The sequence below is a fragment of the Macaca nemestrina genome, chromosome 5, assembly GCF_043159975.1.
Source record: "Macaca nemestrina isolate mMacNem1 chromosome 5, mMacNem.hap1, whole genome shotgun sequence".
Lineage (NCBI taxonomy): Eukaryota > Metazoa > Chordata > Mammalia > Primates > Cercopithecidae > Macaca > Macaca nemestrina.
Genome location: NC_092129.1, coordinates 143,756,457 through 143,781,227, shown reverse-complemented (window position 1 = coordinate 143,781,227; position 24,771 = coordinate 143,756,457). Strand labels below are relative to the sequence as shown.

At 37.6% G+C, this 24,771-nt stretch overlaps 1 protein-coding gene across 3 annotated transcripts in view; it reads left to right on the top strand.

Annotated features, from left to right (window-relative positions):
• The window catches only part of LOC105474557 (dynein axonemal heavy chain 8), a 316,668-nt gene that overhangs the window by 233,740 nt on the left and 58,157 nt on the right, over positions 1–24,771 (top strand). For all 3 annotated transcript variants that reach the window (XM_011729344.2, XM_011729345.2, XM_011729346.2), the window contains exons 81-83: positions 2,092–2,210; positions 3,964–4,166; positions 22,772–22,845. In XM_011729344.2, the coding sequence (XP_011727646.2) occupies positions 2,092–2,210; positions 3,964–4,166; positions 22,772–22,845 (396 nt within the window). The remainder of the gene's footprint in view (positions 1–2,091; positions 2,211–3,963; positions 4,167–22,771; positions 22,846–24,771) is intronic.

Sequence of the window (24,771 nt, the reverse complement as noted above, 5' to 3'; positions counted from 1 at the left end):
CATAATCTCAAAGAGATGCTTCCCTGACCTTGGCATCCCAGGCCAAGGGCCAGGAAAAGGAATGAGAAATGGAGGTGGACATGCAGAGGCTGGAAGTCATCTTATCACCCATCATGGCTGCAGCTCACCCTAGAAGCTCTACTGTGGTCAAGTCAAAATTATCAGGTGGAAGGTCAGTAGGCAAAGAATAGTCATCCGATTTCTTCCTGTGCCTCAGCCGCAGTTGTGGAGGACACCTGTGAGGGACATTGTGGGCAGGTGCAAGGTAAGGCTGGCAACACCCAGGCCCTGGCATGCAGGCAGCTTCTTTGAGGGTGGCCAACCAGATAGAGCCGATGCAATCTTCAGGAGATAGGTGGCAGTTGTGAAACATTTCAGAAATCCCCTTTATTTGTTTGTTTGTTTGTTTGTTTATTTCTTGAGATGGAGTCTCACTGTGTTGCCCAGGCTGGAGTGCAATGGCATGATCTTGGCTCACTGCAACCTCCGGCTCTCAGGTTGAAGCAATTCTCCTGCCTCAGCCTCCTGAGTACCTGGGACTACAGATGCATGCCGCCACGCCCGGCTAATTTTTTGTATTTTAGTAGAGTCAGAGTTCCACCGTGTTGCCCAGGCTGGTCGCAAACTCCTGAGCTCAGGCAATCTGCCCGCCTCTGCCTCCCAAGGTGCTGGGATTACAGGCGTGAGCCACCAGACCCAGCCAGAAATCCCCTTCATCTTTTAGTGCCCCAGGGACAAAGTGGGAGCAACTGAGTTACAGAGTAACTGTTCTGTTATTAATTTATACTCTGTATCCTGTATGATGAATTGTTCACACTATAGATATGAGACTTTGGACAGTTGTTTACCCTGTCTATGCCTCAATAAAAAGTAGGGGTCATAGAGGAAAAGGTGTAATCCTCAGGTCTGGCATAGGGCATCTGTTATACGAGCCTTTGCTACTTGCTATTATTGCTTACTGTGGCTTTTTTATTTTTATTTTTTTATTTTTTTGTTTTTGAGAGGGAATTTCACTCTTGTTGCCCAGAACTGGAGTGCAGTGGTGCGATCTCGGCTCACAGCAACCTCTGCCTCCTGGGTTCAAGTGATTCTCCTGCCTCAGCCTCCTGAATAGCTGGGATTACAGGCGTGTGCCACCACACCCGACTAATTTTTTTATTTTATTTTTATTTTTAGTAGAGACTGGATTTCTCCATGTTGGTCAGGCTGGTCTCGAACTCCTGACCTCAGGTCATCCGCCCGCCTCGGCCTCCCAAAGTGCTTATAGGTGTGAGCCACCTTGTACCATGGCTTTTTTTAAAAGCACACTTACGTAACCCAGCCTGATTGTTGCTAAAGAGCAGGGATAGGCTCGATAATCTGTGGTTTTCGTACTTAGTCTTGACGGTACTTGGGCTGCAGTGGGCACCTTTTAATGCCTCTGAACACCTGAAGTCCTTTTCATGCTTCTGAACTTTAAGACCAGCTGTTGGAGAGACTCCTTTCGTTATCAGGCTTTAGGTCTCAAGGTGGGGGATCACTAGGAAAATAAAAGTTTTGATGTTGTCATCTATTATTATTTTTAAGTAGAAATCAACATTTAGAGGTCCGGTTATCAGAATGCCCTGTTAGTGGTTCTCAACTGAGGGTAATCTACCCACCCCCAGGGGCATCTGGCCATGTCTGGAGACATTTTTGATTGTTAGGACCCGGGTGGAGGGTGCTACTGGCATCACCAGTGGATAGGGATGCTGCTCAACATTCTACAATGCCCAGGACAGCCTCCCACAAAAAAAAATTCAGATCCAAATGACAATAAAACCAAGCTTGAGAAACCTTGATGTGTGTTTCTTCTGGCCCAGTCATTTGGTGCAGTTAACAAATGGTCCTAATTGTAGCGCAAATGTAGAAAAATAATGGAAGAACTGGAAGGGAATAGTAATATCCACGTTATTCAAGTCATTGATCCTGAAGAAAGGTTTAAACTGTGCTGTTACGCTTGAAAAATTATCTGCCTGTGAAGAATGACCCGCTCAGGTGATTCAGAATCCTTTCTAATATATTCCGATTACATACAGTTCTGTGACTTGCTAATTGGCTTGCTTCTTTTAGATATCTCGTAATGAGAAGGGGTGGAAAAGCTGGTTTGATAAAGACGCTCCAGAGGAGGAAATTATCCCTGATGGTTATAACGATTCACTAGATACCTGCCATAAACTTTTACTTATCAGGTGAGAACAGGCATTATCAGACCTAGAAGCATCACTCATAATATTGCTAAATTACAGATTTTATCTCAGTGAGTTTACTTCACTGTATCTCTGTCATTGAAAGTAACGGGAAAAACCGCAATTACTTCGGTGCCAGCCTAATATTGTAAGAAGTGTATGTACTTCCAAATTATGGCTTGGGATAGCAGTTCTTCAGTTCCTTGACAAGCAAAATAAAATGGTAATGGTGGCAGGGAATGATGTATTTTGACAACATATTAATGATAGTGCTTTTAGCCAAAAGGGTGAAAAATATGCTTTTATTATTCACTTTGTTCATGATTTACCATTGAGTGTAAATCAGTTATTGTTGAATTTATTTCTTTAAAAAAGCAGACCTCACAAAGTTACAAGACAATTAGCTGATAAGCTAAAGTTAAATTGCATTTGAGAAAAAAACCAATAATATTGCACTGAATTCGAAATATATAAATGCTACTTTTGGCTATAAAATGGAAACAGAAGTTTGAAATTGATGTTAAAGAAGAAAATCGCCCTCTCTTTTCACATTTTACATTTTCTCAGTATCCAGTAACTCAGAGACCTTCCACGTTGAAAAAAATCAGTGTGTGTGTGCGTGCACATGTGTGTGTGTGTTTGTATGGTGGGTGGGTAAGGCAGAGGAGTAAAGCAGGGGAGATGAGACCCCTACATGAAAAATGAGAGGTAGAGATATTTTGAAGCGATCTTTGTCTTTTCTAATGTTCTACACCTAAGTTTGCATTTCTTAGAAAAAGCTGTTTCTTAGACATTGTCACCCTTCAAGAGTGGCCAGAACAACACTAATGTTGACCTCATAGTCTGCAGAGTATGAAAGGGCTCCTTTTTTTTTTTTCCTTTGAGACAGAGTCTTGCTCTGTTGCCCAGGCTGGAGTGCAGTGGCGCGATCTTGGCTCACTGCAAGCTCTGCCCCCCGGGTTCACGCCATTCTTCTGCCTCAGCCTCCCGAGTAGCTGGGACTACAGGTGCCTGCCACCACGCCCGGCTAATTTTCTGTATTTATAGTAGAGACGGGGTTTCACCATGTTAGCCAGGATGGTCTCAATCTCCTGACCTTGTGATCTGCCCACCTCAGCCTCCCAAAGTGCTGGGATTACAGACATGAGCCACCGCGCCCGGCCAGGGCTACTTGGTTTTATTGGAACACATGTGTCTATTTTTTAATCCATCATTTAAAAATTAGATCTATGTCAAATAGTACAATCTAGTAGCAAAAAAACAAAACAAAACAAAAAAAACAAAAAGAGTCTGTGGGGCTTGTCTGTGCTTTACCATATCAGTATTAAATGACACTATCCAATGTGTCTGTGTGTGTGTGGAACTTGCTATGGTGTGCATTACACAAATGGTATGCTACAAATGCTTGCTGACCAACTTACTTTGGGCATCTTTGGCACATTGGTTCCTCCCCTGAAGGATGTGGAGCCTCACAGTGTGTGGCAGGTCAGCCCCTACCATGTGTTGGAGCTGGTAGAGGACACTGTGTTGCTATGGGCTCTGCCCTACTTCTTGCCAATGCCTGGCTGGCACCAAAACCGTGAGATTAAATTTGTGCTCATCCATGGATAGGAAACCTGGCCATTCCTCTTACACGGATGTGGAAAAGTAGGAATTAGCTTGTTGCCCTTTTGCTAATTAAATGTGTGTTTTTACTCAGATAGAAGAAAAAATGAACACGTTTAGTTTATTTCGCTTAACTTGTATTCATTTTTAGGTCGTGGTGCCCAGACCGTACTGTTTTTCAAGCAAGAAAGTATATTGCAGATTCTTTAGAGGAGAAGTACACAGAACCAGTTATCTTAAATCTGGAGAAAACTTGGGAAGAAAGTGATACCCGGACACCTCTGATATGCTTCCTGTCCATGGGATCTGACCCCACCAATCAAATTGATGCATTGGCCAAGAAACTGAAACTGGGTAGGATTAACAATCTACAAAATTTAGCAACACTTCCATATTTTTGTCCCGAATTTTGCCTTTCATACTTTTATAATTGATTCCTAGAAATATATGTAAAACTGAATTCAAAAAATATTAAACTTATTCCTCTTCCATCCTTTCATACCCCCTAAAGTGAGGGTATGATATAGGTATCTTTGTGTAGAGAAGAACACACTCATCTACCATATACTTTTTTTTTTATTGGTTGTGTTTTTAAGTTCTAAGGAGATGGCTGCATTGCATGGATAGCCGACTAAAAAGAATGAACGCACAACAGACAAAGTTTATGTTATTGCCACGTCTATATAAAATTACGGCAAAGTTTATTTTGTCACAAATTGAAAAACTATAACCATTATTGTAATGCATAGTAATTAGGGATTAATTATTTCATGCTTTCACTTAATAACCATTCAGTACAGGCAGTGTGCTAGATTTGGGGGTACAGAGATTAATACAAACACAGCTGGGAAAGACAGACATGTAAACATGTAATTGAGGGCGATGTGACAGCTGCAGTAAATGTTTCATAGAAGTGGCCGTTCACAGGATTCGGAGCTACTCAGATTGCCTGGGATATGGGGGAAAACATCACATTGATGATATTTGAGTAGGAAGTTAAAAAATAGATAAAATTTACCAGGTGGGGTGGTGGGAGATAGAAAGTTACTCTAGTGGGGAGGAGATGCGCAGAGAAGTTATAAACACAAAAGCGTTTATAAGTGTGACTGAATCAGTAGGATTAAAGGACAGGGATGCAGAGCACATCTTGACAGGATTGTGCCATGCTGTAAGAAGGACTGTTTATCCCTTCCTTCATTCATACTCTGAAAATCTGAATGTTGTTGACATTGCCATTTGCAATCTTCTAGGTTCAGATATCTATATAACTTGTAGGATTAATCCACTCATGTCTTTTGAGGATTTAAGTGATTGATTGTGAATCACTAAATCTATCCTGTGAAGTAAAATTACATTAAATTTATTACATAGTCTATATAAGCATGATATAAAATCAATTCAGTCATGTCCATGTACTAGCCACCTGTCCCTGTGCATAAAACCAAGCTATGGTAGTATGGTCCATGTTCATGTCCTCTTTTCTCATCTTGACTTCGCTCTATTTGTTGTCACCACACTGTTCTATATTCTCAGTGGATCAGTGTTCAAATGGCCACGGTCTTCTATCTGAACACTGATACCAATGCAAAGAGTGCCCAGGTTATATTGGCAACTGCTCGTGGTTAAGTCTCATTAGCTATCTCCAAAGTAGGCAGTTTTGCTGTAGTATTTACTGCAGCACACCAGCTGTCTGAGTTTATCTGAGAGTGATGCCTCTCTAGGAGCCTTACAGTTTGCAAATCTCTCTCACATCTGTTGCTCTATGAGTGTTTATCCAGCTGCCGCTATGCCTCACTTCTGTCTCTACACAGGTGTCTTTTTTCTCTCTTGCCACTTACCGTTCTTCTCCACATGGCAGAACATGTGGCTTCTGGTGGCTCGTGGGCTTCACTGCTTACATGCTCAGAATGTTCAGCACTCCCAGGGAAACTCCTCTTATTGTCTTGGTTCCAAGTCCCAATATCCAGGGAAGTAACTCATTGTCTTAGCTTTGGTCATGCACTCCTTTCTGGGCCAATCATAGCTTTGGTCATGCACTCCTTTCTGGGCCAATCGATGAACTGCTGCTCTGGAGATAGGTTCCTAGTAGAAACCTTATGTATGAAGCTGGAATGGGGGACATTTCTTAGAAGAAGATACAATGCCTAGAAGAAGGAATATTCAACCAGAGTTACCATTTCAAATGTTGTAATTTAAGAACATAATCAAGAAATTCAGGGTCTCCTTGGGGAGAAATTATAACTGACATTCCATGAATACAGAAGGGCAGACTTGTGCTGTCTCCTTTAGTTCTATCATACTGCTTTGCTTGGCAATTTGGTGATTTCCATTTCTTACTCCTACTTTACTTTTTCCAACAACAATCCAGGCTTCTATTGATTCCTTTATTAGGATACTGGAACAACATAGATTTGGTTTTGACACTGAAGGATCAAATGAATTTTATGAACAATTCTATTGCCAAATCATTTTAGCAGTATTAGGAAATCTCATGCTGCTTGCTGCTTTGGGTTGAAAGTCCCAAAGCTAACTGTTAAAATGGAACTGTTACACAGACAGAGCAACATGTTAGTGTAGTCTCAGCTATTAATATTTTATTTGAAAATCTGGATAATAATCATAGGATGCTTAAGGTGAATGTGACTGGAAATCTTGAAATCCAATTACTTTTTTTTTTTTTTTTACAGATGGGGGAAACTATGGTCTGGAGATAAGGCCCCAGACCTAGTCCATGGCAGATCTGGTTCAGAACTTATGTCAGGAACCCCACTTCAGTGATCTCATTGGTCTTTCTTTTTCATTCCTTCTCATTGTTTTCATTGAAGGAATTAACCAGCTACCTGAAAGTAACATAAGGATGGGACAGAATCAAAAAGTTTTTGTAGAAAAAGAGGAGAAGGGAAACTTTGGGTTATAGATATTGTCTTGTACTGGTCAAGATCTGTAGTGAGAAATCTGGAGCAGAGGAACTCTGCACAGAGTACTGGGTATGTGGGCGAAGTGGAGAAAGCAGATGGATTTAGCATGAGAGCCCTTCTGGGAGCCTGAATAGGGGAGGAGGGAGGTCTCAGAGGAAGGATGGGCTTAAAAAGAACACCTGAAAACGAACAAAAGAGAACAAATACATAAAACCCCCACAGGTACACAAAAGTAGAAGTAGAATAATAATATAAAAACTGAAATAATAATATGTACAGATGAAATATTTTAACATTTTAAATAATAGGAGAATGGCTTATAATTATAGTAATAAATTACAGCAGCTCATCAAAATTGGCAAATTTATAGAAACATATGAGTTTAGAAAATTCCTCAGAAAAGGTAGAAAACCCTGAATAAACCAATAATCAAGGTGAGAAAAGGTAGAAGTTTTAAAATTATTACATCAGCAAAGACTCTAGGCTTGGATAATTTTCTGATAAGTCCTTTAAAACTTTCAAGGACTCTCACATGCTATATTCTGTTCCAAAAGATGGAAAAAGAGAATATATTTTCCTTTTGTTTTATTTATTTATTTTTGAGACAGAGTCTTGCTCTGTCACCCAGGCTGGAGTGCAGTGGTGCAATCATGGCTCACTACAGCCTTAACCTCCCAGGCTCAAGTGATCCTCCTACCTCAGCCTTCCAAGTAGGTGGGACTACAGGCACACACCACTACTCCTAGCTACATTTTTTTGGTTGTTTTTTTGTAGAGGTGAGTTCTCATTATGTTGCCCAGGATGGTCTTGAACTCCTGAGCTCAAGTGATCCTCCCTCCTTGGCCTCCTGAAGTGCTTGGATTACAGGCATGAACCACTTCATCTGGCCCATTTTCCTCTTTATTAACGTTATTCTGAAATAGTAAACTGACCCGGATAGTAACTGCATAAACGAAAGAAAACCAGCCAGGTGTGGTGGCTCATGCCTGTAATCCCAGCACTTTGGGAGGCCGAGGCAGGTGGATCACCTGAAGTCAGGAGTTCGAGGCCAGCCTGACCAACATGATGAAACCCCTTCTCTACTAAAAATACAAAAATTAGCTGGGCATGGTGGCGGGCACCCGTAATCCCAGTTACTCAGGAGGCTGAGACATGAGAATAGCTTGAACCCAGGAGGCGGAGGTTGGGTTGCAGTGAGCTGAGATTGCGCCATTGCGCTCCAGCCTGGGTGACAGAGCAAGACTCTGTCTCAAAAATAAATAAATAAATAAATAAATAAATAAATAAATAACTGTAAGGATCTTAACTAAATCACAAGCAAGTTGAATTTATAGTGACATCAGCAAGATGTTTCATATCCCTCTACATATCCCTCCCTCATATCCCAACACCACATCAGCAATTCTGTATCCATCTACAGATGAACTCTCTGCAGGAGCCTCAGGATATAGGTAGAAGGTTGTGAAACCCTATTAAAATCTAAGACCTAGGAGGGTTGTTTTGAGAGTACAAACTGACACCCAAATGGCAGATCTGCCAATTGTGCTTCCAGGTTCAAGCCTAGAAATGGCCCTGCTCCCCAAGGAGTTTGGCTACAGCCCTTTTTGGCCTTGAGCCTGCAACTAAAACCAACTGCCAAGGGTTGTAGGTGGAATCAGGCACACTAGTGTCTCGGTGGAGAGGCTTGTCTGCCTGCCAACATCGATCTTGGCAGTGGACTTGAAAGTTACCCTCTGGCTTGTCTCCAGCCACCCTCAGCTGAGGTCCCAACTCAGAGCTAACAGTGCAAGAGCCCAGAAGGAGGCTTGCTCATATCTAGCAGCCTGGGAGTCTGAGCCTCCAAGAAGGGCTCATCAACCTCTGTACCCCAGCAGATACGAAGGGTGCCCACTGTCAACTCTGGCCCCTCCTGCTGCAGTCAGGGAACTATCCTACCTGTGCAGGGATCTACTGGGAGATACATGCCCTTCTGAGCCAATGAGATGAACTCTTCAGTCATCATCCTCCAGCATATCCCAAAAGGGCCCAGTCTCAGCTCCAGTCCCTCCTGCTGTAGTCAGGAAACTAATTTGTGCAGAGACCTGCTGGGAGACACACTCCCATCTGAACCAATTAGGTGGGCTTGCCAGCTGCTGCCCCACATCAAGTCCTGAAGGGGTCTAGTCTCAGCTCTAGCCCCTCCTGCTGCAGTTGGAAACTATCCCATCTGTGCAGAGACCTGCTGGAAAACAAACTCATCTGGGCCACTGGGACAGGCTTCTGGGCTTGTGTCCCTGACCAACTTTCTCACACAGTTCAGGCATATTGTCCCTAAAAACAAAACAAAACAAAACAACAGCAACAAAAAAACTTGTTATAAATATCAGATTTTCTGGTAAGCCTCATGGTAACAACAAAGCAAAAACCTATATTAGATACGCTAAAACTAAAAAGTAAGGAATCAAAACATACTACTAGAGAAAATCACTTAACCCCAACCAAGGGAAGACTACAAGAGAGGAAGAATGGAAGAAGAAAGGATCTACAAATTGACTAGAGAACAAGTAACAAAATGGCAGTAGTCCTTACCTACCAATAATTACTTTGAATGTAAATGGAGTGAAATCTATGATTAAGAGACACAGAGTGGCTTAATGGATTTTTTTAAAAAGACTCAGCTGCATGCTGCCTACGAGAGACTCATTTTACCTTTAAGGATACACACAGACTGAAAATGAAGGATGGAAAAAGATATTCTATGTAAATGGGCACCATAAAAAGAACAGGAGTAACTATGCTTATATCAGATAAAATAGACTATAAGCCAAATACTGTAAAACGAAGAAGGCCATTATACAGTGATTAGGGTAAATACAAGAATGCACATGCATGCACGCACGCACACACACACACACACGCACCCAACATCAGAGCTCCTGAGTATATAAAGATACATAAATACTAATACATATTAATTATAATAGAACATATAATTAATAAAAAATATTAATAGCCCTAAAGGGAGAGATAGACTGCAATACAATAATAGTAGGGGACTTCAACATCCCATTTTCAGCAATGGACAAATCACCCAGATAGAAAATCAATAAAGAAATGTTAGAGTTAAACTATACTCTAAATCAAATGGACCTGACAGACATTTACAGAACATTCCATCCAATAGCTGCAAAATATACATTTTTTTAAACAGCACATGGAACATTCTCCAGGATAGATCATATATGAAGCCACAAAACAAGTCTTAACAAATTTTAAAAAATTGGAAAACTACCAAGTATCTTTCTTGACCACAATGGAATGAAACGAGAAATCAGTAACAGTAGGAACTTTGGAAACTGTACAAATACATGGGAATTAAACAATATGTTCCTGAATAACCAATGAGTCAAAGAAGAAATTTGAAAGAAAATTTAACAATTTTTTGAGGCAAATGAAAATGGAAATACAACACACCAAAATCTATGGAATACAACAAAAGCACTTCTAAGAGAGAAGTTTAGGACAATAAATGCCTATACCAAAAAAAAAAAAAAAAAAAAAAAAAATCACAAATAAACAACCTAATGTTGCATCTCAAAGAATTAGAAAGACAAGAACAAATTCAACTCAAAATTTGAAGAAAAGAAATAATAAAGATCAGAGTAGAAAATAAATGCAATAGGAATTTTTAAAAGTACAAATGATCAACAAAATGAAGCGATGTTATTTTTGAAATGATAAAATCAATACCTTTGGCCAGACTAAGAGAAAAAGAGATATGACTGGAAAAAAAAAAAAAAAACAGAGATGAAAAAGAAGACATCATAACTGATACCACAGAAATACAAAAGATCATTAAAGATTGTTATGAAAAATTATATGCCAACAAATTGGAAAACTTAGAAGAAATGGGTAAATTTGTAGACAAATATAACCTACCAAGATTGAATCATGAAGAATTAGAAAACCTGAACAGCCAATAATGAGTAATGAGATTGAATCAGTAATTAAGTCTCCCTTTAAAAAAAAAAAAAAAGCCCAGGAACTGATGGCTTCACTATGGAATTCTATCAAACATTTAAGGAAGAAATAATACCTATTCTTCTCAAATTATTCCAGACAATTGAAGTGGCTAGGAATTTTTTCAAACTCATTCTATGAGACTAGCATTACTCTAATGTCAAAACACAAAGACACAACAAAGAAAGAAAACTACAGGCCAATATCCCTGATGAACATAGATGTAAAATCCTCAACAAAATACTAGCAAACCAAATCAAACAGTGCCTCAGAAAGATCATTCACATTGATTAAACGGGATGCATGGATGTTTCAAGATGTATAAATCAGTAAGTGTGATACATCACAGTAATAGAATGAAGGACAAAAACCATGTCATCATCCCAATAGACACAGAAAAAGAATTGGATAAAATTCAACATTCCTTTGTAATAAAAACCCTAAACTAATTAGGTGTGAAGGAATGTACCTCAACACAATAAAGGTCATGTATGACAAATCCATAGCTAATGTCATTCTGAACTGGGAAGAGTTGAAAGGTTTTCCTCTAAAATTAGGAACACAACAATGATGCCCACTTTCACCACTTCTGTTCAACATATACAGGAAAGTCTAGCTAGAGCAATCAGGCAAGATAAAGAAATAAAAGGCATCCAAGTTTGAAAAGAGGAAGTCAAATTGTCCCTATTTGTAGATGACATATGTAGAAAACCCTACAGATGCCACGAAAGAACTATTAGGACCAAAAAACAAATTTAGTAAAGTTGTAGGATACAAAGTCAACCTACACAAATTAGAGTTTCCATATGCCAACAGTGAACTATCTGAAAAAGAAATTTAAAAAGCAATCCCATTTAAAATAGCTACAAAAAATAAAATACCTAGGAGTAAATTTAACTAAGGAGGTGAAAAATATCTACAATGAAAATTATTAAACATTGATGGAAGAAGTTGAAAAGGACACAGATAAATGGAAAGATATCCTGTGTTAATTACTTGAAAGCGTTAATATTGTTAAAATATCCATACTACCCAAAGCAATCTACAGATTCACATGCAATCTCTATCAGAATACCAATGTCATTTTTTATGGATAGAAAAAAAATTCTAAAATTTATATGAAACCACACAAAATCCCAAATAGCTAAAGCAGTCTTGAGCATTAAAAAAAAAAAAAAAGAAAAAAGTTTAAGGCACCAAACTACCTGGCTTCAAAATGTACTACAAAGCAATAGTAACCAAAACAGGATGGTAGTGGCATAAAACCAGACACATAGGCCAATGGAGCAGAATAGAGAAACCAGAGGTAAACCAACTTATCTTCATTTACAATCAACTTATCTTCAACAAAGTTGCCAAGAACATGTAATGAGGAAAGATCAATTTTTTCAATAATGGTGTTGGGAAAACTGGGTAATTATATGCAGAATAATGAAACTAGACCCCTATTTCTCACCATACACAAAAATCAAATCAAAATGGATTAAAGACTGAAATGTAAGACCTGAAATTGTGAAACTACTATAAGAAAACACTGGAGGAAATGCTCCAGAACATTGATCTGGGAAAATATTTTTTTGTGTAAGACCTCAAAAGCAGGCAACCAAAGCAAAAATAGACAATTGGGATTACCTGAAGCTACAAAGCTTTTGCACGGCAAAGGAAACAATCAACATAGTAAAGACATAACCTAAAGGATAGGAGAAAATATTTGCAAACTATGCATCTGACAAGGTGTTAATATGCAGAATGTATAAGTAACGCAAACAACTCAATAGCAAAAAAACAAATAATCTATTTATTAAAGTGAACAAGAGATCCAAACAGACATTTCTCAAAATAAGACATACAAATGGCAAAGATATATGAAAAGGGGTTCAACATAATTGGTCATCAGAGAAATACAAATCAAAACTACAATGAGTTATCATCTCACCCCAATTTAAATGGCTTGTATGAAAAGAACAGTAACACATGCTGGCAATGATGTGAAGAAAGAAGAACCCTCATACAGTATTGGTAGAAATGTAAGTTAGTACTTTGGAGAATAGTATGCAGGTTCCTCAAAAAACTAAAAATAGAACTACCCTATGATTCAGCAGTACTACTGCTAAGTATATATCCAAAAGAGGTGAAATCATTAAGAAAACTTTGAAAGGATTTTTTTTGTTTTAAATATAAAATAAAAAAAACAAAGGAAGTGAAATCAGTATGTTGAAGAGGTATCTATCTGTACTCCCATGTTTACTGTAGCACTATTCATAATAGCCAAGATACAGAATCAACCTAAGTACCTATCACCAAATGAATGGATTAAAACATGCAGTACATATACACAATGGAATACTATTCAGTCATAAAAAAGAATGGCATTCCGTCGTTTGTGACAACATGGATGAATATGGAGGGCATTATGCTAAATGAAATAAGCTGAGCATAGAATGATCTCACATTCTATGACAAGTACCACATGATCTCACTCTTGAGAATCTGATAAATTTGATCTCTTAGAATTGGAGTAGAATAGTGGCTACCAGAAACTGAGGGAGGGTAACAGGGAGGAAGAATGATTTCTAGTGTTCTATTGCACAGTAAAGTGAATAGTTAACAATAATTTATTGTGAAAAAAATAATATATAGTCCAAAATAGCTAGAAGAGAGAATATTGAATGCTCTTAACACAGGGAAATGAAAATTATTTGTTGTGATGGATATCTTAATTACCTGATTTGATCATTACACAATGTATACATGTGTAATGTATACATTACCCATAAATATGTACAATCATTTTGTGTCAATGAAAAACAGAATATGACTTTGAAAAGGAAGAATTCAGTAGAACATCAAAAAATAACTTGCAAATAATAATGTGCCTTCACCAAGCTGGAACACATGGGCAAATATCAGAAAGATGCAGGATTAGGAAATCTCATCACAGCAATAAGAGAAAAACTTTTCCTTAAGCTATCATACTGTTATCTTGATAGGTGCTATAAAAGCCATTTTATAAAAATTCAACACTTATATTTGACTTTTGGAAAGTGGGAACAGAAGGATATTTTATTTCTATGATAATGATTGTGAACCCCAAATGTCATGATACTTATTGGTGAACAACTAGAGACATATCCATTAAAGTCAAATACAGATGTCTGCTATTGCCACTGTTATTTAGCATTGTGTTGTAGAAGATATGGCTAATGTATTGAAAGAATCATAAATAAAAGATGTAACTACTGGAAAGGAGGGACAAAATCAACATTGTTCTTAGACAATATAATTGTCTAACAAAAACACAAATGAATCAATGGAAAAACTATTAGACTTAATAGTCTAATAGTTCAGTGAGGTGACTGTTTACAAGATAAATATATTAAAAAATGATGCTTTCTTATAAAATAAGATATAAAACTCCTCTTAATTATAGCAATAAAAATAAAACTGAGAAATAATTTTTAAAATACTCATTTAAAGAAAACTATAAAACCTTCTTAGAGACATAAAAGTAGTTAGAATAAATGGAGAGGTGAGCCATATTCCCAGTATAGAGATTCAATATTGTAAAGATGTCAGTATTCCCTAAATTAATCTATAAATTGAAGCCAAGTCTAATTGAAACTCAAGCATCATTGTTTTTCTAGTTGGATAGTAGAGGGATATTAGATCTTCTAGAATTGTAAATGGACAAGAATAGCTAAGAAAGCTTGAAATGGAAAAAAATAAGAATAATGGGGAACCAGCACCACCAGATTTCTAAAACGTTATCGAATGGCAATAATTTAGTCATTTGCATTGCAAACATTGATAAATATGGAGCAAAATGAAAGGGCCAAAATTAGACTCTTGTATGTACAATAGCTTAATATGTGATAAGATTTGTATTTCCAATCAGTGGAGGAAAAATGGGTTAGACAGTAAACAGTGTTGAGATAACAGGTTAACTTTGGAAAACACAAAAGTGTTACCTCACATTAAACTCTAAAATAAATTTTAAGTTGACTAAGGCATTAAGTGCTTTAAATTAAACTATAAAAGAAGAAGAAGAATATATTCAATTAGTTATAGTATATATTCAATTAGTTGAGTGGCCAAGATTTTCTTAATCATAATACCTGAGTCTAAAACCAGAGGGACAAGATAGATAATGTGACTGGATGAATTTTGAAACATCTGTATGTTGTAAAAAGGAGTGAAATAATGGCATTTGCAACAACCTGGATGGAATTGGAGACCATTATTCTAAGTGAAGTAACTCAGGAAAGGAAAACCAAATGTATGTTCTCACTTATAAGTGGGAACTAAACTATGAGGACGCAAAGCTATAAGAATGATACAATGGACTTTGGGGACTGGGGAGAAAAGATGTGAGGGTGTGAGGGATGAAGGACTGCGTAGTAGGTAGAGGGTACACTGCTCAGGTGATGGGTGCACCAAAATCTCAGAAATCACCACTAAAAAACTTATTCATGCAACCAAACACAACCTGTTCCCCCCAAAACCTGTTGAAATAAAAAAAAATCTGTATGTCAAAAGCACCATAAATAAAAGCACAAAAAAACAAGGATAGGTGTGTGGGCAGGGGACTATAGCATTCCATTTCAGTGGGAGACACTGGGAGTCCTTTTTCGTTTGTTGTGAATTTTTAAAAACGGTTTGAATGCTGTATCCAAACTCTTCTCCATGTATGAATTCCTCCTAAGAACATATTGAGAGATATACATCCAGATTTATATACAAGGGTGTTTCATCTAGTGCAATTTATAATACTGAAAAATCAAAAATGTCTTAAGTAAATAAAAAGTTATTGATTGAATGAACAAGAATGGATTTGACATGATGGAACGCTGTGCTGCTATTAAAAACTGTTTTTCAATAATATTTGATGACAGTAAAATGTTCACAACATACCATTGGAATGTAGAGATATAAAATAATCTATAGGCCGGGCATGGTGGCTCACACCTGTAATCCCATTACTTTAAGGGGCTGAGGCAAAGGATCATTTGAGGCCAGGAGTTTGAGATCAGCCTGGCCAAGCATAGCAAAATCCTGTCTCTACTAAAAATGCAAAAAATTAGTCTGGCATGGTGGCACATTCCTGTAATCCTAGCTACTCAGGAGGGTGAGGCATGATAATCTCTTTTTTTTTTGAGACAGAGTCTCGCTCTGTCGTCCTGGCTGGAGTGCAGTGGCCGGATCTCAGCTCATTGCAAGCTCCGCCTCCAGGGTTTACGCCATTCTCCTGCCTCAGCCTCCTGAGTAGCTGGGACTACAGGCGCCCGCCACCTCGCCCGGCTAGTTTTTTGTATTTTTTAGTGGAGACGGGGTTTCACCGTGTTAGCCAGGATGGTCTCGATCTCCTGACCTCATGATCCGCCCGTCTCGGCCTCCCAAAGTGCTGGGATTACAGGCTTGAGCCACCACGCCCGGCCGAGAATCTCTTGAACCCGGGAGGTGGAGGTTGCAGTGAGCCGAGATTGTGCCACTGCACTCCAGCCTGGGCGACAGAGCAAGATTCTATCTCAAAAAATAAAATAAAATAAAATAATGTATAATACATATATACATATATAAATTTTAATATAGGTAGGTCTACAAACCCTTGGGGCCAGATACGCTTCAGAAATCAGAATGTTCTGGTTTTTAGAAGGTAATATTCCATATATTATATAATACACTGCAGCTAAGATATAAATATTCAGGAAGATAGGGATAAATAAAGACTATAAATAGCCTCACATCTGTTCAGGAGAGCTTTTGCCTCCAAAATGATTTACTGTTTTCAGAGCTTTCTGAATTTTTAAATGAAGGTAAGGGATTGTGGATTATGCATATTAAAAGGATTAGAATAAAGATATCTAGAGAGGAATATTGGTGATTTTTATTTCCTTCTTTATGTGCTCCTGTATTTTTCAAACCTTCTAATGTGAACATATATTATTTAGTTAGAAGTAAGTCCAAAAAAAAAAAAAGGTGGAAGAGACACAAGCCTAATTTTGGAAAGGAATATAAAGGCAGTCAAAATTTTACTAAAGTCTTTCCAATTCAAACAATTAAAACAAAACATAAACCACCAAAGTGTAATTATACTGTATCACTTGCAGCCACACTTCCTCCAATGTTTCCTGCATACATGCTTCTCTTGAGAGTTCCCCTTATGATGTCTTGGCAGTCCTTGCCCCCACCTCTAAAAACTCAGCCTATGCTGTTTCTTGTCTCATTGGCCCCTTTCCTTCCTTGAGTGGGAATGTTTCTCACTTTTTCAATGCCAATCAATCTTTTTTTTTCCCCAGGCCATTCAGAAAAGATATAAAATATTTATTACCTTATATTAAATGAAGAAAGATTACAAATCAGTAACAACCTTCCACATTAAGAAACTTAGAAAAGAAGAGCAAACTAAACTCAAAGCAGTCAAAAGAAAAGAAATAATAAATATGTGAGCAAAAAAAAGCCAGAAAATAGAAAAACAACAAAGAATCAAGAAGCTAAAAGTATCTTTTTTGAAAGATCAATAAAATTGACAAATGTTTAGCTAAACTAACCAAGAATAAAGAAGATAAAGTGAAGATGATTAAAATCAGCAATGAAAAAGGGATGTAACTATTGACCTCACCAAAATTTAAAAACTCCTAAGGGAATACTGTGAACAATTATGCCAACAAATTAGATAACATAGATGAAATGGAAAAATTATTAGAGATAACTATTGAAACTGACTCAAGAAGAAGTAGAAAATCTGAATAGAGATAAGAAGTATGGAGATTGATTCATTAATTAAAAAAAAAAAAAAAAATCCCACAAAAGGAATCTCAGTCCCAGATGGCTTCATTGGTGAATTCTAGCAAATTTTTAAAGAATAGCACTAGTTTTTCTCAAGCTTTCCTAAAAAATAAAAGAGGAGAGAACGCTTTTCAACCCATTCTGATACCAGTATTACCATGATACCAAATGCAAACAAAGACATCACACACACACACAAAAAAATTCTCAACTAAAATATTATCAAACCAAATGCAGCACCATATAAAAACATTATACACTATGACCAAGTGAATTACTCCCAGGAGTATGAGATTGGTTAAACATATGAATATCAATCAATATAATATACCATATTAATAGAATAATAGACAACAACCACATGATCATCTCAACAGATGCTGTCTTAATCTACCTGAGCTGCTGCAACAAAATACCATGGACTGGGTAGCTTATAAGCAGCAGAAATGTATTTCTCATAGTTCTGGAGGCTGAGAGTCCAAGATCAAGACCCTGGCAGATTCGGTAGCTGATAAAATCAGGGCCTGTTTCCTATTTTGTAGATGACTTCTCATTGTGTCTTCACATGGTGGAACAAGAGGTCTCTCTTGGGCATCTTTTATAAGGTCACTAATCCCGCTCTTAATGTCTTGTCACTTCCTAGTACCATCACCTTGGGGTTTAGGTTTCAACATATGAATTTTAGGGGAGCATAAACATTTAGTCCAATGCAGATGCAAAAAAGCATTGAAAACATTGATAAATATGCTTAGCCAACTAGGAATAAGAGGAAATTTTCTCAACCTGATAAAAGGCACCTACAAAAAACTCACAGTTAATATCACACTTAATGATAAAAGACTGAATGTCTTCTCCCAAAGATCAGGAGAAAGACAAGGATGTCTACTCTTACAACTTCTATTCAGCATTGTACTGGAGGTTCTAGATAGGGCAGTCAGACCAGGCAAAAAACAAAAAGCCATCTACATTGGAAAGGAAGAAGTAAAACGGCCTCTATGATTGTGACATGAATTTGTACATAAAAAATGATAAGTTGTTTACCAAAAAACAATTAGAGCTAATAGATGAGTTCAGCAAGATTGTAGGATACAAGATCAATATTTAAAAGCTATTGTATTTCCATGCACTAGCAAGAACAATTCAAAAACGAAATCATAAACACATTACAATTCGTTTACAATATCATTAAAAATAAAATACTTAGGAATAAATTCAATAAAAGAAGTAGAAGATTTGTACATTGAAAACTAAAAAAAAAGTTAAAAAATTAAATACCTAAATAAATGGACAGACATCCAGTTTGTTCATGGATCAGTAGACTTCAGTAAGATGGCAGTACTCATCTAAGAGATCAAGAGATTTAACTCAATCCCTATCAAAATCCCAACAGCCTTTTTTAAAAATAGAAATTGACAAACTGATTCTAAAATTTTATGTAGAAATTCATGAGACCCAAGGCAGCTAAAACAATCTTGAAAAGGAAGAACAAAGCTATAGGACTTACGCTTCCCAAAATCAAGACTTACTACAAAGCTACAGTAATTAAAAGAGTGTGATATATGCATAAAGATATATATCATTGTAAAGAATATATATCTCAATGCAGAATTGAGAGTCCCGAAATAAACCCAGCCCTCACGTATTATGGTCGGTTGGTTTTCAACAAGTGTTCTAAGACCATGCAATGTGGGAAAAGACAATCTTCTTAACAAACGGTGCTGGAAGAACTGATAAGCATTTGCAAAGGAATGAAGTTTGGTTTTTACATCATAACATACACAAAAATTAACTCAAAATGAATCAGGGATTTAACTGTAAACACTAAAACCATAACACACTTAGTAAAAATAAAAAAGGAGTAAATCTTTGTGGCCGTGGATTAGGCAATGCTTTTCTAGATATGAAACCAAAAACTTAAGCAATAAAAGGAAATATTGATAAATTGGACTTCATCAAAGTGTAAAACTTTGTGCTTCAGAGGGCACCATCAAAGGACAACCTATAAAATAGGAGAAAATATTTGCAAATCATACATCTGTTAAGGGTCTAGTATCCAGAATATATAAAGAGCTCTTACAACTCAACAATAGTCAAATTACCCAATTTAAAAATGGGCAAAGGATTTGAGTGGATATTTCTACAAGGAAGACATACAAATGGCCAATAAACACACGAAAAAATACTCAGCATCATTAATTATTAGGGAAATGCAAATTAAAACCACAATGAGCTATTTCTTCATTCCCGCTAAGATAGCTATAATCAAAGACAGGGACAACAGCAAGCATTGGTAAAGATATGGAAAAATTAGAACATTCATACATTGCCAATGGAAATGTAAAATGGTGCAGCTGCTTTGGAAAACAGTCTAGCAGTTTCTCAAAAAGTTAAAGATAGGGTTATCTCATGACTCAACAAACTTGCCTCTGAGTATATACCCCACAAAACTGAAAATATACATCCACCCAAAAACTTGTATGTGAATGTTCATGGCAGCATTACTCATACTAGCTAAAAAGTGAAAACAACCCAAACATCTGGTGCTGATGAGTGGAAAAAAAAAAATGTGGTATATCCATGCTGTGAACTATTATTCAGCCATAAAAAGGAATGAAGTAATACATGCTACAATGTGGATGAACCTTGAAAGCATGCTAACTGAAGGAAGATAGACATAAAAGACCATATATTGCATAATTCCATTTTAATGAAATGTCTGGAATAGAAACAAAGTAGATTTGTGATTGCTGGGGTGGGAGGGGGGAATGGGAAGTGACTGCTAATGGGTATGGGATTTCTTTTGGAGTTGATGAAAATGTTCTGAAATTAGATAATTTGATAGTAGTGATACTTATACAACTCTATAAATATATTTTAAAATATTGAAGTATATACTTTATAATAAAGTATATACTTTATAATAAAGTATATACTTCATAATTTATATGGAAATTATATCTCAATTTTAAAGGTTCAGAAATATATATTTATTGAGCATCTGTTGAGCGCCAGGCACTGGCTAGGTGCTGGGTTGGCCACCGTGTCTAACTAAGTCCCTAGCTGATATTCTAGACTGGACATAAAACAGACAGTAATTGATAAACAAGGTAGTACATAATATGCTAAGAAGAAAATATGAAATATGCTAAGAAGCAGGGGAAAGGACAGAGTGATAGGAGAGGTGTGCTGTTTTAGATAGGACCAGGACCATCAGGAAAGCCTTGCTGATAGGGGGAGAAAAACCTGAGATGTGAAGGGAGTGAGTCTGGAACTCTGAAGGAGGGAACAGCAATGAGGCTGGGGAGGTTCTGGCGAGGAGGCTGCTATGGCTGGAGAAAAGTGAATGGATGGGGGTGGTGAGATAAGAAAAGGTGTGTGTGTGTGTGTTGGGTGGGGGTGGGGGTGGTGTGTGGCAGCAGTAGCAGGGACTGATTGTGTAGGGACTTATAGACCGTAAATAAGAACTTTGGTTTGGATTTTGGATTTTGCCTTGGCTGCAATGGGAAGCCATTGGATGGTTCTGAGCAGAGGATGAATGTAATCTGACTTAGGACTTGAGAGACCCCTCTGGCTGCTGTAGGAAGAATAGCTAGTAGAGGACAAGGGTGGGAGTGAGGTTGCCACCAGTTAGGAGGCCATTCCAAGAATCCAGGCAAGAGGTGGTGGACACTTAGGCCAGGAAATAAAAGCAGAGTTGGGAAGTGGTCAGATTCTGAATATGAAGGGATGCCTGTAAATCACCTCTTGACCCAATATCTGGATCAAGGAACAACTATGCCAGGGTCACCTGAACTAAAACCAGACCTTCCTTTTAGAAGGTGTGTTTCAGAGGAGTTGGATGAAGACAGAGAGGCTGTGGCTCACACTCATGTGTTAATACTTTTTGAGCCTGTCACTCTCCCTCATTGATCTATTGAACATTTGTGTGTTCTTCTGAAATGAGTGGGGCTCGATATCTATCCAGGATCCAGAGGCTCCTCTCATTCAAGTCACTCCTCTCCTTTCTTCTGCTTTTATAGGCTGGGTGGGATTCTTTTCAGGTGCCAGATTCCCCTTAGGAGCTGGAGAGATTCATGGGGACTTGGGTGGGAAAATCCACCTTTGCTTGTTAACACTTGGCCTATTTCAATTCCTGATTCTCCAAGCAGTGAGTGCTCTTCCATCCTCCTCAGGCTGTCATTGCAAAGTGTCTCCCTGTGACCCTGAGCCCACAAATAATCCCTAATTTTGCACCCTGCAGATCTTCTCGGAAGATGTGGCTATTAACCACAGGATGCCATTTAAATGGTGTATCCTGACAATGTTTCTGGTTTCTGACGTACTTCTCTCCCCACCCCCATGAAGTCTTCAGCCTCTTATAGTCTCTACCAGCAGTTCCCACAAACATACACCGGTTCACAATGTCTCCATTGATCGCTTTTCCTTGTACAGTGATTATGCCTCTAGAACCCAAGAAAATTGGGGCCTACAAGGGTTTGCCTAAAAGATAATTTCTAATTGCAGTTGTGTAAACATGATTCTCAGACTTCTTCAATTTAGCTAATTCACGTGGCAGAGCACAAGTATGGTTCTCTGCCTGGGACATCTGGTCCTAAATGGTGCATTATCTCTGGAATTATGACATTTCTCATCCTGGAGTGTTTTCATGTTTAGTTCCAAGGTGGTGATTTAATCTGAGGAGCAGCTGAGAACTAGGTCTTAGACGGTTGCCCCTGAATGTACCCATCACAGGGCCGAACTGTCTCAGATTTCATCTCAGAAAAATGATCAAACATACGAAGAAAACCAAAACAAGCAGACAGAAACCACTGTGAGCCTGATATCTAAAAGGAATCAACAGAAAATTAAACTTTACAGAAGCATCTGCTAAAATAACAAAAAGGATTCTAACCAAAACTTACAGCAAAACTAAAAAATCCTTTTTCCCTCCAAGTCCCTGTGATAGCATTGTAACTGCCTCTCCCACCATTAATCTTGTTCCTCATTGTCTCCAAAGAATCTCAAACTCTCACCATATGTGCCTTTTTCTCTTCCTTCCTGACCCCCAACCCTCGCCTTTCCCGGGTGGTGCCTCCCGGTCTCTGCTCCATGCATTTCTCTGATCCACACAACCAAAGGCCAGGCCTGTTTGAACAGCAAAAATTTTTTTCTTAGAAACAATAGAAGGAGGCTATAATCATTCAGAATTTAATTTTTCATTCTAATCCTGCTGTAAGAGTTATGTTTTATCATAGTGAACTTTCTCCTATGTTACAGAATGTAGAACTATCTCAATGGGGCAAGGACAAGAAGTACATGCTCGAAAGCTGATTCAGATGTCCATGCAGCAGGTATGTGACAAGAGATTGCTCCTGCTGCAACATTATTGCTGGAAACCCCACAGTCATGGATGTTACCACCTTCTTCTCGTGATGCTCAATCCTGATTTTTCCATTTTTGCTTATCATTACCTGTGAATTTTAAACCTCAGTCTAGTTTCTTCCTGATATTCCCATGGAAAGCTTATTCCATTTTCTATAGTATATGCTTCATTTTACCCTCACTGATTTTTTGTTCGTTTTGTAATTTGGGAGACACACCTGATTTTGAAGAATGCAGCTCTAGCAATCTTGGAATTTCATCATCAATATGAATAGGTAGTACTTAAGGAGTGACAGATTGAGACAGTTAAATTTCCATTTTCAGTTAAAGGCAGACTTTCATTTTTCATTAATGAATCATTTCAGGCAAATAAGAAATATTTAAGGATGCTATGTTTAAATATTGATAATGGTTTTCACTGAAAATTGCAAGCTGAATGGAGTGTTGAGAGAGATTTCCCATTGCACCTAATAAATACACAGGACATTAATTTTCTAGAAATGCTCTGTAGATAGCCTTTTCAGCTGTAATAAGAAATTATACCATTTATAAAAATAAAAATAAAATAAGATCTTGGTTTATTTTTAAGCTTTTGATCTCAGAATGTCTGTACAAACTCTGGTGCAGCTTTTCCCTGGAAATTAATGACTAGAGAGGGTTAATGGGCTAAAACTCTGCTTGGGTCATCAAATTTTCCAGCTAGTCATTAATTCTCAAATGCCCTAAGCCTTAATCTTTATCACTTAATTAAATTCAATAATTTATTTAATTTATACATGTAGATCTCAAAGCAATTATACGTAATTATTTTTACTCATATCAAGTGTTTCACTCTGTTGAGTGATTTGACAGTTTAACTTTGGGCCTTAAATAATTTCTTTAGTTTCTGTGAGTGCAAAACTTTTAAATTTAAATACTGTGTTCACATTAACCATCTTTGGAATGCTAGCGTTTATAACTTCCATGCCCTGTTTGTCAAAGTGGGGTAAATATTGATTATATGGCATAATCAGAAAAGAAAACCAGACATGAGCAGGTGCAGCCATGTTGCTGCCTTGAGAGACACCACGGTTAGCATAAAGCTGGCATTGTGGAATGCAGAGTGGGGAACCAGAAAGTAAGTGGGTCCATGATGACACAAACTAATCCTGAATGCCGTCTTCCTCTGAATCCCCAATTGTATAGACGGCACATCCCCTTTGCTAGTTAAGCCAGTGTGAGTTGTATTTTCGCTTACAGTTGAGACACGGTATATATGCCTTGCCATATATTTATCGTGCTCACTATTTTGTAGTTTTATGTCGTTCAAGATAGCTGATTCCTGTATAAGGGTATTAAAATGTCTGGTGAAGAAACTATGTTCTCACAGGGCAGTGATGGTTTTGTGACATATTTTTTTAAGGTAGTTTGTTTAATCAAGTATTTATTTAGAAAGTGCTTAATAAGTTATGTGGTTTTAGGAAAGTGTGGAAAGAGAGTGATGATAAAGAATAAAGCTTAGCGTTATGGTAGTAAATGTCGCCAAATGTATTGTCTCCAACTTTCATGAGATCATGTGTATCTTTCTTTGTAACTATGAATAACTGTGAACCAGTCTTCTTGGTTTTGGGGGTGAGTCAGTTCTGATTTACCTTAGGCAGGACAACTTAAGTCACTGATTCTAAAATACCCATTCCCACCATTAGATGGTGCACACACTGTACTTACACAAGTCTGTCTTCAAGTTTTAATTTCTGTTCCTTTCTGAACCAGGGGTAGCAGACTACTATCATTTTGAACCCACTTGATTCTAAGTAATTAGCTTGTACTAATAGCCGGAGAAATTATTGTATTGACATATAATTTTTAAAAATGTGTTCAAAGCAGAGTATTCACATGGTTTTATAAAAAAAAGT